Below are 14,756 nucleotides of genomic sequence, written 5' to 3'. Positions count from 1 at the left end.
AAGGGTATCTTGAAGGGGATGTCAAGGTAAGCAAAAGGCACTATGTGCATACTACTACTGCCTCTACTGCCACTACCACTGCCAAGGGTATTAAGGTGAAATCTCAAGGAATGTAGACGAGATTTGATTTTCAAGGAATGTTATGATAAAATTAATTACGGTAACATTGAACACAATCAAAACATAGTATGCGTAAGAAGGGTGTAAAAAAGGCTTACAGTGAGATGCCCATTTTGTTCAGCATAGTTGAAAAGCCCAATAACTATGCCTCTGGGAGTGAAATAACCCCCTGGAGCCATTGGTGAACTGGCATTAAGTTATACAATTTGTCTATTGTTTACATTTAGTATGTCTTTGGAAAAAGGGGCGCGTCAGAAGAGGATTATTTGCATACCTATCAAAACGGCATACCTCAGGAATGGCTTAGTGTGTTAAGTTGGAACTTTTAGGGCCTGATGAAGGGAAAGTTCAAGTGACTAAAAGTCAATGTGTGTATGCTACTGTTATTACTAGAGCTACAGCTGGTGCTACAATTTTCAACTACAACTACTACTAAGGCTAAGAGTCTTAAGGTGAAGATTAAGTAATTTGCTTCCCACAGAAACCAAGCTTATGCCTCTATAACTACCACTCTCACTCTCATCATCTTTCTTATGTAGGGCTTTAATTAGAATCTCCTTAAAATTGTAAGGTACTTCCCCTTTTTCAAAACTCATATTCATAATCTTCAGTAACTTACCTCTAACCTCACAACTACCTTATTTGAAAAACTTGTTTACCACACTACCATTACGTGGGGTCTTATTATTTGTTAATGCTTTTAGTGCTGTCACTAATTCTTCCTCTAAAAATAAATGTTTCTTCACAAACAAAGCATTACAAACCTTGTCATTCTTTTCTATATCTTTTCCCATAACTCTATCATGGCTTAGCATATTCTCAAAATGTTCTGCCTATCTCTCTTTAACTCTGTCCTTATTACTAATTGTGGCCCTTTTCCTATCTTTACCCAGGACAAGTCCAGACTGACCAACCCCTCTCAACTTATTTAGATCTCCGTGCAATATTTTACAATATTACCATCTGGATGCATCTTCCAGATCTTTGGCAATTTTATTAATGGCCTACACACCTCCTTAATCCACATCTAAATGCGTTCTCTATTTTCTTTACATTCCTCTTATTTTGATATGATCTATCACCCAAATTATTCTTTTACATGCCCCTCATCCTTTCCATTAAACATAACTAGCTGTTTTTCCAACTTTCTTTCCTAAGACACCATCAGTGACCTCACATACTATTTTCCCAAAATCATTCCATCCACATTCAACACTGTCAAAATTTTAAATTCTCCAGTTTAGTATCCAACTGCTTCTAGAAAGTTTCTCTCAGATTTTTATCCTGGAATCTGTCAATGTCATAAATTCCTGGAAGGTTTAAAAATTTTAGGTTTAAATTAACTCACACATCACTAGACGGTCATCTTTTTTAACAATAATAGCAGCACTCCTATATACTTTTGTATCTTGTATTGATCCTGCCAGTCCTGAGTTTACAACATCATAATCAATAAGTTTAGCTGTCTTACCATTATGTGCATGCGATGTTAACTTATGGGCCATTTTATGGCCAAATACTCTACTGGTCTAGATTATTATACCCACATAATTTGCAGCAATCTGAAACCATTACCGTTTTATTTTTCTACACCTAATTAACCTGGACTAGGATACCTTTATCCCTATTTCTGCCAACTCAGACATTAAAATCTTCTAAAAAATACCATATTTCTACCTGAGCATCAGAAACCTATTTGTTCCTTTAGCTGTAAGTAAAATTAATCCAAGTCACAACTATCTCTGTAAATTGGTTCTACAGAGGCATATACTATTATGGCCAGAGACACAGCTCCAGCATTCTTATTGGGGGGGGGGATAAAGGTCCATATCTGGATGGTCAAGGGGCATGGGCAACAAAATAATTTTTTCTCCTAATTATTGGGGGGCAACTGCCCCCTCCAAACAACACTCCTGACAATAACTCTTACCCTGCACTTTTAGTCACAAGATGAGCAAATAGTATTCAATTGCTAATACCTTCCAAACCTAAACAAGCAGCTTGCTCATTCATCAAGAGCCCTACTTCATGCCTCAGTTGGGTAAGACCCCTAGTACTTGGCTAGTGCCTATTCTAGGAGACATTCTGATTAAAAAAATACCTTCCCTGCAAATGGACAAAAGGCTCCTAATCTTGGACATTATGTGTATAGGGTCAAAAAGCTGTGATTGACTGATGGTTAGGACCAGGCCAGTTGGGATTGGCTGGTTGATTGGGTTGGGTTGGGTTTTGGAAATTGTCTAGTTTTTAAAAATCTGAATTGAGACATAAATCACCTCTACACCTTAGCCTATTTAAACTAAATTAAAAAGAAAAATTTTATACTGAAAGTAAGAAGCAACATCAAAACTTAAAATGAACAGAAATTACTAATTATGAGGGGGGTTGTAACCCCCTTCTCAAGACCTTGCTCTTTATGCTAAAGCTTTTCTGAATTAAAAAAAACAACAAATTATTATTCTAATTAAATGGCTGTTGTATTTCAGGAGTTTTTCTTAATGAATCAGGGCACAAAGTCAAACTCTAGCAAAAAGAGTGAGGCATTGAGAAGGGGGGAGTCCCTCTCTTATAATTAATGATTTCTGTTTGTTTTAAGTTTTGATGTTGCTCCTTATGTTCAGTTAGAAAAAAAAACTTTTTTTTATCTAATTTCTCATTGCTTTCAGATAATGCTGGGAAACATGGCTCCCCACTCCATGGAAATTTCCTTCTCCCTATGGGCAATAACCATGGAAAGTTATTCTACATAAAATCTCCATCCCCCACCAGGACAAATCCTCCCAGACAATCCCATTCTAGCTGAAAATTCCCCCTGAAAAATTTCTTCTGGACTGTCCCAGGTGTAAAATTTTTCTTAGTGCACTTTCATTTGGAAAAGACTTTCACCTGAAAAGATTATTTTTAAAACCATTCTGGAAATCCCATCATCTGTGGAAAAGCTTTCCTACAAATACCCCAACCCTAGTAGAAAGTTGCTTCTGAAGAAAGTAAAACAGTTCAAAATAGGGATGATACCTTTTTATTGACAGTGAATAGATATAAAATTATTTAACTGGATATTTCGAACACATATACAGTGTTCATCATCAGCATGTTTCAGTTTTACTGCTGATGATGAACATTGTATATGTGTTTGAAATATCCAGTTAAATAATTTTATATCTATTCACTGTCAATAAAAAGGTATCATCCCTATTTAGAACTGTTTTACTTTCGTCATGGAAAGGCAGTGTGGTCTTCGAAGTTATCTACTTCTGAAGAAGATTCGCTATTGCGAATTTATCCTGCGGAAAGCTTCCCCTGGGGCAAATTTCTTCTATGAAAAATCGCTCCTCCTACAGAAAGATCTGAAGATACTCTGGACAACTCCAACAAAGCATAAATTTCCCCCCAGACAATTCCCCTTAACATTTTCACATGTCAAATTGAGTCAGCAAAGAGAAAGTAAGACTATTAAAAATAAATTTTTATAGGAATTCTGGCAAATTCCCCTTGTGTAAAATTTCCCCTGTAAAGTCCATCCCCTGGTGACTTCCTTCCCAATGGAGAACTCTTTCCATGGAAAATCCCCCCCTCCACCTGAAAAATATATGCATACTTCCCAATAAAAAATACTACAGACAAACAATGGGCAAATTTTATAATTTAAAGACTTTTCCCCAGGGACTGTTGGGGGTCATGTTATCTCCAAAGGCATAGTTATTGAACCTTTCAGCTATGCTGAACAAAATGGCTATCTCAGAATTTTTCTCAGACAACTCTGAGGAAAAAGGGGGTGGGAGGGGGTCTAGTTACCCTCTAATTTTTTTTTTAGTCGCTTAAAAAGGGCACTTGAACTTTTAGTTTCCATTTAAATTTAGCCCTTTCCTGATATTCTAGGACTATTGGTTCAATGTAATCACCCCTGGGGAAAACAAACAAATAAACATACATCCATGATCTTTCTTCTGGCAAAAATAAAAAAGATCCTAATTTTTGCAGATGGGAGCTTGAATCTTTTACAAATGGGTCATCAGATATGATGAATCTGAAGGTGTGATCTTTATTTAAATCCCTTGACTTTTAGGGGATGTTTTCTCCCTTTTTAGAAACCAGGCAAATTTTCTCAAGCACAATAGCGCTGCCTAAGTAAAGAGCAATGTTAGCGCAATTTATTAATTTTATTTTTTACATCAGAGCACTTTGTATTGAAGGAGTTTGAAAAGGGCTCATTTGATTGGAAATTGAAAAGACTAGGGCCCTTTTTAATAGTCAAAAGTGATTGGAGAGCAACTAACACCCTTCCCATGCCTGCAATTTCTCCAAACACATCCAGTAAAATTTTTGAGATAACCATTTTGTTCAATGTAGTTGAAAAAGTCCAGAAATTATGTCTTTTAGGATGACAACCCCACAAAATCCTCAGGGCAAGGATTGTAATTTATACCCTGGGGGCATGTAAGGTTTATATAGAAAGAGTGATTGTATATGCTTCAGAGAGGATCATTGGATTGGTAATCAAAAGTTCTAGTGCCCTTTTCAAGATTCAGTGATGGAAGGGTGGATATACCCCCCCCCCACAACCTCTTTTCCTGAGATGTAACTGATAAAAAATTTTAGATTACTATTTGTCTTAGAAACTTTGAAAAGAGCTAATTTGACTGGAAGTTGAAAGGGCTAGTGCCTTTTTTAATAGTCAAAAGCATTGGGAGGGCAACTCACCCCTCTTCCATACCCACCCTTTCCCCAGACAGATTCAATCAAAATTTTGAGATAGCTGTTTGGTTCAATGTAATTGAAGGGGCCCTCCTTTATAAGATTCAGAGTGACTGGAGGGTGGATATCCCCCCAAAACTTGTATTTTCCCAAAATGCATCTGATAGAAATTTCGAGAATGCCATTTGTTGTTGTATAAATTTCAAAAAAAGGCTCATTCAATTGGTCCTGGAATTATGTCTTTGAAGATCCTGAGATTATGTCTTTGAGGATGACAACCCCCTCCCCACAGCCCTCACAGGCAAGGGTTGTAAGTTATGCCCTGGGGGTGTATAAGGTTTTTTATAGAAATGGTAGTCACATAGAAGGGGCTCATTGGATTGTTAATCAGAAGTTATAGTAATCATTTAAGATTCAAAGTGATCTGAGAGCAGATCCCCACCCACACATCTTGTATTTTCACAAAATGTATCTGATAGAAATTTTGAGATAGCCATTTGAAGTTGTATAAATATCCAAAAAAGGCTCATTCAATTGGAAATTGAACACTTTACATTCATTGAAGTTTTAATAATTTTTTATTTATGAAACTAAGAAAAGTGGAAACATTTAAAACATATTTTATTTTCAGTAGAGTGCAAATTGTTTTTCAGTAGTGAGAAGGCATGATGGTTATCAGCCCTACTCATGTTAATTTTTGCTTGTTTTGAGTTCAACTTGGCTATTTATTGTAATTTTTGTTTGTTGTGAGTTTCATTTATTTATTGATAGTGATTTGTGGTAGTTTTATGTTTGGAAGATTATGTGACTTAATTTATGCTCATTCTTGGCTTAATGGAGTCCTTTACTTTTCTTTTAAAAACTTGTTTTCTCTGGATAATTCTAGTTTTCATTCTAAAAATGCAATTCTTGTCATTTGTTTAGTATTTTTAAGCCATATTAATGGGTTGTTTTCAAAATTTAGAAATTTTATTTGAAAATCTTTGAAATCTAAGAAATTAGGATTAAGCAAAGAAACAGTTTTCTTTATTTTGCTTAAGCAGAAGATCTATTTTACAACATTTCATTTTTATAACAATAGATTTTTAAAGGTCATCAAAATTCACTGCCCTCTAGAGAGAGAAGGAGTAGAGGTGGATACTCAAAAATTCCTTCCCAGGACATGAGCTACTTTAATCTGTAGAAATATCCCTAAGTTTCATTTTCCTAACCTAACCCCTTTCCAAGGTAGCAAAAACTAGCTAAACTAGAATTTTAACAAATCCTGCACCAGCAATCTCAAGCCTATTACTTCTGACTTCTTGTCTATAAATAAGGCCCTATACTACTACAGAGAGGCAACCCATAATAGATAGCTTAGCTAGGAAGAGGTTTTTCAGCCTAAAAAGACTGTCAAAAATCAACTAAACCCAGAAGAACCACCTTTTCAACAAATACAGTGCAAATGCTATGTTGTTCACTAGGCTATAATTCCTTGAGGGATACCACTCCTCAAGGCAAGAAGGGTAAAATTCTACACTAGCTACTTTTGGCTATCTTGGAAAGGGCTTAGATTAGGAAAATTAAACTTTCAGGGATGGGTCTACAAGCTAAAGTATGCCCTGTAAAGACATTTTGAAGTACATACCTCTACTTCTTTTCTTTCTAAAGGGTCCTGAAATGCGCCTACATGACATGTCTATGTCTATTGATATTTTGACAAAACAATATTTAACCTTAATTCTCAGTTATCAGCTTCTTTTTCTCTGGCTATAGTTTAAAAGCTCAATTCCTGTTATTTGAGTAGAATTTTAGGACATATTAACATTTTTTTTCAAAATTTAGGAAATGAATATGTAGGCCTAGGCCTATATATTTGTAAATTTATAAATTGGGATTGAGGTAAGTTGTGAAGCTGAAAACAGTTATGTTGTAGCCTACTTCATTTGAGCAAACAGTATATGTTGCAAGGTTTCACTTTTATAACACAGAGATGTTTAAAGGCCATCAAAGGTCAGGACCCTCTAGAGGGATAAGGAGTGAAACCAAACGTAGCTAAATTAGACTTTTACCCTAAGAAGCCACATTTTAAAAATCAAGAAACAGAAAAATATATGACTAATAAGTAAGGCAATATATTTGCTCATTTGTGGTGGCAGTAAAATAAAATTAGCCTAAGTGCCTTTAGAAATCATATAGCCTATGCTAAGTAAGTAGGCCAAAGTATTTTACAAATTTTCAATTTGTTTTTATAATATTATAATGTTTCCTTTTGAGTGGGCTAAAGTGTATAATAATACCAAATTGATTGGTCTTTGATTTTTAGTAGAACCTAAAGCTGTTTAGCCCTGCGTTCGATTACTTGTCTGATTACTTATCCGGCAAATAAGATTATCAATCCAAGCGTTTCAGGACGTGCATGTGAGGTCAGAATTTAGTCGGAGAACCACCTAGAATGCTTAGACTTGTATGAGGACTTGAATTTGCTAACTCCAAAAAAAGCAGGATTATTGAATATACGAGAATTAGGTGATGTCAGTCTTGTATATTTTTGAAATGGAAAAACATGTGAAAATATAGCCTAAAGAGAAGACAAGGAAACTAAAAACACTGAAGCCAGGATTCTAAAAACAAATCATCCACTCTAGTGCCCACCAAAGTTTTGGAAGCATGTTCATAAGCACAATCCAAACTCCCCACTTGTAATTTTGTGCTAATACACTCCAACTCGGAGGAAATAAAGCATTGTAATTTTGTAAAGGCTGTTACTTCATATAAGTTATCTCAATATGTCTAAAAATCATAAGTATGATGCATGTTTTTTATATCCGAGAGTGTATTCAGCTTAGAATTTGCTCATTTCCTTGTCAATTCAGCCTGCAGTTTAGAACCAGCTTGTTCTTGTACTAAGTGAGGACCTTGTTCATTTCAGTAGTGGGACATCAGGACTCTGTACCTTCAAATTAGCTTCCTTTTGTACACCAGGCTAAAAATTGGTTTTTCCAATTGATCTAGAATTAGCTACTTTTGGACTGAGTTCGGACTTATTCTGACATATGTAACTCATACCAGTGAGTTTTTATTGTAACATGCAATTTGCATAGTGCTAATGAAGTGGACAAAGCCAATAAAGATAACCTTTATAAATGACCTTAGTTTGTCCACTAAGGTCCATTTGGTCCTTGCAGAATATTATGTAAACCTTAAAGTTATCAGATATTAAAAATGTTTCTGGCCTTTTTTAGTTGTCATGTATTTATACAGCCAAAACCGTTTCTATTTTTTTTTCATAGGGTCAACCTAGTCCAAAAACTTGTTAATATGTTTGTCAATTCGATTGGAAAAATACAATTAGTTGTCGTTTTTTGGTAACCCCGACCTTTTAGTCTTTTGAAAAAATCTTTTCCCCGTTTTTTCATGAAAAAACCGCTTTAGAAATTTTGGGCCCTTTAAAAGGCCCCATATCCAGATCAGCCTATATCTTTGAGTTATTCCCAGTACGCTTCCGAAATATTGCACTTTAAGTTTTCGGACAGTCTGGGTATGCGTAATGTTTTTTGATTAACATGACTACTTCTTGTGAAAACAGTCTCGAGGGGGGGCTTGCAGCACAAAAGTAAAATAATACAATCTAGGCAGTTTAGAAAAAATACTTCAGGGCACTTCATTTATCCCCAAAACCCAAAATTTTAAATTATCCAAGCCCTACTCTACAAGAAACTTTCAACTTAATCCCCCAGTTGTTTCTGAAACATTGTAAGGGCCGATCCTTGGGTTGGTGGCGCCCAGGGTGAATTTAATTACGGCACCCTCCTCCCAACTCAAATATAAGCAAAAAAGCCTTATAAAATGAAAAGTATAGTCAAAGTGGACAGTACCCTGGCCTTGCCCCCAGCTGGGGTTTCTGGAACGGCTGACCCGGTCCCCCTCCTCCAGGAACGGCTCTTGATATTGCAGATACCATAATCTGATAAACTGGACAAAATCTATTTACAAAATACAACGAATACAATAAAAAGGAAGATTTAAACAGCTATGTAGCTTAAAAATATAATTTTGTACCGGAAAAGTATGCGAGAAGACCGTATAAATGTATATAAAATATGCTGGACCAAACCTTTTAACTTTCTTTTTGCACCATCTATCTGTTTACAATAGATGGCGATATGTAAATATAGAAAATTTTAAAATAGGAAAAAAATATTGGTAGTCTGGAAAACCAGCAAAAATGGTTTCTATGGGAAAAGTGATTTTAAAGGTATTTAATAGAGAAGGTATCTAATTCCAGATTGAAAGTGGTTTAAACAACAAGTTTGTAGGCAAAACTTGCCCCTTTTTGTGTTTAAAAGATCAGTATTTTAATTAGCTGAGGCCCCAGGTGAATTAAGCTAGAGATTTTAATTGCTCTCATGTTTTATTAGGTAGCTGAAGAAGGTAAAATTCTGGACTAGGTAATTTTGGCTATCTTGAAAAGGACTGAGGCTAGAAAAATAAAACTTTCAGGGATGGATCTACAAACTAAAACAGCCAATGTTCTTGGAAGATATTTTGAAGCATATACCTTCACCCCTTCTCCCTCTAGAGGGCACTGACCTTTGATGAGCTTTAAAACCTTCATATTACAAAACTGTAACTAGGGTAAAAAACCAGTAGCCTAGGCCTATCCAATTGAGCAAAATTATGTAACACTTAAACCCATAGGCCTACACCTTGTTGCCAGACAGAATTGAGAAGAACTGTATTTATGGTAAAATTCTAGTTAATTGACTTCTTTCTATCTTGGAAAGGGTTTAGGTTAGGAAAAGAAAATTTTAAAATAGGAAAAAAATATTGGTAGTCTGGAAAACCAGCAAAAATGGTTTCTATGGGAAAAGTGATTTTAAAGGTATTTAATAGAGAAGGTATCTAATTCCAGATTGAAAGTGGTTTAAACAACAAGTTTGTAGGCAAAACTTGCCCCTTTTTGTGTTTAAAAGATCAGTATTTTAATTAGCTGAGGCCCCAGGTGAATTAAGCTAGAGATTTTAATTGCTCTCATGTTTTATTAGGTAGCTGAAGAAGGTAAAATTCTGGACTAGGTAATTTTGGCTATCTTGAAAAGGACTGAGGCTAGAAAAATAAAACTTTCAGGGATGGATCTACAAACTAAAACAGCCAATGTTCTTGGAAGATATTTTGAAGCATATACCTTCACCCCTTCTCCCTCTAGAGGGCACTGACCTTTGATGAGCTTTAAAACCTTCATATTACAAAACTGTAACTAGGGTAAAAAACCAGTAGCCTAGGCCTATCCAATTGAGCAAAATTATGTAACACTTAAACCCATAGGCCTACACCTTGTTGCCAGACAGAATTGAGAAGAACTGTATTTATGGTAAAATTCTAGTTAATTGACTTCTTTCTATCTTGGAAAGGGTTTAGGTTAGGAAAATAAAAGTTTCAGGGTTAGGTCTAAAGGTTAAAGTAGGCTATGTCCTGGGAAGGTATTTTAAAGTAGCCTACCCACCTCCACCCCTTCTCCCTCTAGAGGGTCCTAAAATTTGCCTACATGACAGGTCTATACCTATTGAAATTTTGACAAAACAACATTTTACCTTAATTTTCAGTTACTAGTTGCTTTTTCCCTGCTTTTAGCTCTGAAAATGCAATTCCTGTTATTTGAGTAGAATTTTGAGCCATATTTTTGTAAAATTCTAGTTAATTGACTTCTTGCTATCTCAGAAAGGGTTTAGGTTAGGAAAATAAAACTTTCAGGGATGGGTCTACAGGCTAAAGTATGTCCTGGGAAGGTATTTTAAAGTACCACCTCCACTCCTTCTTCCTCTAGAGGGCCCTGAAATTTGTCTACATGACAGGTCTATACCTATTGAAATTTTGACAAAACATCATCTTACCTTAATTTTCAGTTACTAGTTGCTTTTTCTCTGCTTTTAGTTCTGAAAATGCAATACCTGTTATTTGAGTAGATTTTGAGCCATATCAGTGTTTTTTTTTTCTTCAAAATTTAGCATAGGAAATGTATTTACATATCTTTAAAACCTTATAAAATGGGATTGAGCAAAGTTATGAGGCTGAAAACAATTTTGTTGTCCTTCACTTAAGCAGAAGATCTATTTTGCAAGGTTTCACTTTTATAACCCACATATTTTTAAAGGTCATCAAAGGTCAGGACCCTCTAGAGGGAGAAGGAGTGGATGTAGGTAACTTCAAAATACCTTCCCAGGACATACTTTAGCCTGTAGACCTATCCCTGAAAGTTTCATTTTCCTAACCTAAGCCCTTTCTGAAATAGAAAGAAGTCAATTAACTAGAATTTTACCAAATTCTAGTTTAGTGACTTCTTGCTATCTCAGAAAGGGGTTAGGTTAGGAAAATGAAACTTTTGGGGATGGGTCTACAGGCTAAAGTAGCCTATATTCTCGAAAGGTATTTTAAAGTACCCACCTCCACTCCTTCCTCTAGAGGGACTTTCCTCTACAAGACTTCACAGGATAGAAGGAGCCAGAGAAGAATGTTTGAGGATGAATTGGTGTTTTGCCAAGTTTTTAGGATATCCTTCCCACAGTTCAAGGATTTTTTGGAATGATAAAAGAATTTGGCCTTGCAGCACAAATAGTGAAAAGAATTCCTGTAGAATTTGAATTGCTGAGCATGTGTAGCATTTAAAGATGACTGCTGACTTAAAACCTTTCAAAAGATTATTTTTTCTTCTCCAACTCTTTAGAAGGCCAAGGGTCATCCATGGGCTAAGAGAAATAGATCTTTTTGACCTCAAAGTAGAAAGGGACAGACCATGTACATCAGAAAAAGATTCTTTCACTGGCTCATAAAGGGATCAAGCTTAGAACAAAAATCATTATCCTTGCTAAAAAATATTCTATGTCCTCTCAGCTAAATGGGCTCTGAGGTGGATCAATTTGTTCAGATCAAACCTAAAAGAAGTGGAAGCACATGCTGGAGTATTCCTACTCACTGTTTTTTCAAGGTTAAAACTGGAAAGTATAGGAAAATGGTTGAAATATCACTCACTACAACATAATTCCAAACCAAATTAAATATTAAAATACTCTGAACAAAAAAATATTATCAATTAAAGATGCTGACGTATCAGTTAAATGTGTCAGAATACCGGTTGCTGGAAGAACACCAGCAGCAAGCATATTTGAAAGAAAATCCACCATGGTAGAGGATGCCATATCAATTAGATTTAAGTTAAAATCACCCATTATTGCCCGTTCATACAAATGTCTGCCTGTTAAATCCAAGACCTCAGTGAGAACCTGAAGAAAAGAAGGGACGGATCCACTCTGAGTTCTATAAACATACCAATTATCAAAACCTAATTTTGTAATTTGATATCAATCAAGTGGGATCAAAAAACTCGTTCATCATTGCTTGACAGATTGCTTTGAACAAAATAAGGAAGAACATCAGAAATATGCATTACTAGATCACCCTTACTATTCTTCTACATTTTAGTTACTTCATTTTGTAACTTGGTATATCTAAAAGTATTTCATTGATAGAATTAGTAGTAGTAGTAAGGAAGCTGCTCAAAGAGTCTATGCCAAAAAACTTGCAGCTGATAGAGAAAGTAAGAAAAGAAAGCGTGCAGAGGAATCACAAGAACAGCAAGAAAACAGGCTTGCAGCTGATAGAGAAAGTAAGAAAAGAAAGCATGCCGAGGAACCACAACAACAGCGTGAAAACAGGCTTGCAGCTGATAGAGAAAGTAAGAAAAGAAAGCATGCCGAGGAATCACAAGAACAGCAAGAAAACAGGCTTGTGGCTGATAGAGAAAGTAAGAACAGAAAGCATGCCAAGGAATCACAAGAACAGCATAAAAACAGGCTTGCAGCTGATAGAGAAAGTAAGAAAAGAAAGTGTGCCGAGGAACCACAACAACAGTGTGAAAACAGGCTTGCAGCTGATAGAGAAAGTAAGAAAAGAAAGCAGGCCGAAGAATCACAAGAACAGCAAGAAAACAGGGTTGCAGCTGATAGAGAAAGTAAGAAAAGAAAGCATGCCAAGGAATCACAAGAGTAACCTGAAAATTATCGCCTGGCATTCAGGTACAGCCCAGTTGATGATTATAGCTTGAGTAGATGTGTTCAAATCAGGACTATGTCTAAAATTTGTCCCTATTGCAAGGCCTTGAAATTCAATGGTGAAACAATGGGAATGTGCTGCGCCTCAGGAAAAGTTAAACTTCCTCTACTGGCTGCACCACCAGAGCCATTGAAGACTTTGCTTGCTGGAACTACATCAGAATCTAAGAGTTTTTTATCACCAATCAAAAAATATAACTCATGTTTCCAAATGATGTTGTTTGGTGCCCAAATCGAAAATCAAGATCAATTCATGCCTACTTTCGAAGTAAAAGGGCAAATTTATCATACAGCTGGGTCCCTTCTACCATTCTCAGGTGAGAATCATAAATTTTTACAACTGTACTTCATCAGTGATAGCAATTCTGAATTGAATGCATGTTGCGAAATTTCTTCCAACGTTGAAAGGACAATCGTTTCCCAATTGCAACATCTTTTCCATGAAAATAATAATTTAGTGCGTCTGTTCAAAACAGACATCGATTTGATGCCTACTGATACGCATAAAATTGTTATTTCTGCTGACAAAACGCCTCCTGGCCAACATGTGCATAGATACAATGCTCCAACTATCGATGAAGTGGCAATTTTTATGGTCGGTGATCAGTTTTTATCTTGAGATATTATTCTTCATAAGCAAAACACTCAGTTGGTAAGAATTGCTGAAACTCATCAATGCTATGATGCCTTACAATATCCTATCATTTTTTGGGATGGAGCTGATGGCTATCACTTTAATATTAAATTGATAAATCCAGCCACTAACAAAGAAATGAATAAGAAATGCTATGCAATGCATTATTATTCCTATAGACTAATGATTTGGCAGGATGAAGACAATTATATTTTAAAATGCCATCAATTATTTCACCAATACATTGTTGATATGTATGCAAAAATTGAATCAGAACATTTGCTATTTATCCGTCTGAATCAGACCAAGCTCTGCTCTGAACAATACATTCATTTGCAAGATGCAGTTGTAAATGACAGTAATACCACAAACGTTGGAAGATTAATGATTTTACCTTCATCATATGCTGGCAGTTGCCACCATATGCATGAATATGCTCAAGATGCTATTGCGTATGTTTGTCACTATGGTCGTCCAGATTTATTTATTACATTTACATGTAATCAATCTTGGGACAAGATACAGCAGCTTTTACTTCAAGGACCATTGTTGGTTCATAGACATAACATTATGGCCCATGTCTTCCGGCAAAAGTTGAAATCACTTATAAAATTACTTCTAATGAAATTGATGTTGTGATTTCCGCTGAAATACCTGATGAAAATGTCGATAAGGGGCTATATGATATTGTAAAAAATATGATACATGGACCTTGCAGTGCACTGAACGAAAATTCACTATGCATGGCCAAAGGAAGGTGCACAAAGCAATGTCCTTGACTTTTAGTACCCAACACAATTACTGGCAATGATGGTTACCCACAATATAGAAGAAGATCTACTGAAGATGGCGGTAAAACAGCGATAATAAAGAAGCATAACAGTACCACAATCGAAGTAGATAACCCGTGGGTTGTTCCATATTCCCCTTTATTATCAAAAACATTTAATGCACACATAAACGTTGAATAATGTAACTCCGTAAAGGCAATCAAATACATATGTAAATACGTCAACAAAGGCAGTGACATGGCAGTTTTTGGCTTGCAGTCCAAAATCAGTGATATTGACGAAATCGTACAATATCAGGCTGGAAGATACATAAGCAGTAATGAAGCTGTTTGCCGATTTCTTTCATTTCCGATACATGAACGTAGTCCAGCTGTTGTTCACTTAGTGGTTCATTTACAAAATGGTCAACTTGTTTATTTTTTGGAATCC

General features: G+C 35.8%; 2 protein-coding genes across 4 annotated transcripts in view; one reads left to right on the top strand and one right to left on the bottom strand.

The window, feature by feature from the left end:
• LOC136039366 (alpha-mannosidase 2C1-like) overlaps positions 1 to 7,166 on the bottom strand; it is a 158,329-nt gene extending 151,163 nt beyond the window's left edge. Inside the window, exon 1 of one of the 2 annotated variants that reach the window (XM_065723034.1) lies at positions 7,095 to 7,166. The gene's annotated coding sequence lies outside the window, so the exon portion shown is untranslated. Of the gene's footprint in view, positions 1 to 7,026; positions 7,047 to 7,094 lie in introns of those variants that run through there. The other variant, XM_065723035.1, reaches the window with a different exon arrangement.
• A 2,428-nt stretch (positions 7,167 to 9,594) lies between these two features.
• LOC136039365 (aconitate hydratase, mitochondrial-like) overlaps positions 9,595 to 14,756 on the top strand; it is a 91,838-nt gene continuing 86,676 nt past the window's right edge. Inside the window, exon 1 of one of the 2 annotated variants that reach the window (XM_065723032.1) lies at positions 9,595 to 9,679. In XM_065723032.1, coding sequence (XP_065579104.1) covers positions 9,650 to 9,679 — 30 coding nt within the window. In that variant the 5' untranslated portion in view covers positions 9,595 to 9,649. Of the gene's footprint in view, positions 9,696 to 14,756 lie in introns of both variants that reach the window. The other variant, XM_065723033.1, reaches the window with a different exon arrangement.

The sequence above is a fragment of the Artemia franciscana genome, chromosome 19 (assembly GCF_032884065.1).
Source record: "Artemia franciscana chromosome 19, ASM3288406v1, whole genome shotgun sequence".
Taxonomy (NCBI): domain Eukaryota; kingdom Metazoa; phylum Arthropoda; class Branchiopoda; order Anostraca; family Artemiidae; genus Artemia; species Artemia franciscana.
The sequence above is the reverse complement of the archived record's forward strand: the minus strand, read 5'-3'. Positions and strand labels throughout refer to the sequence as shown.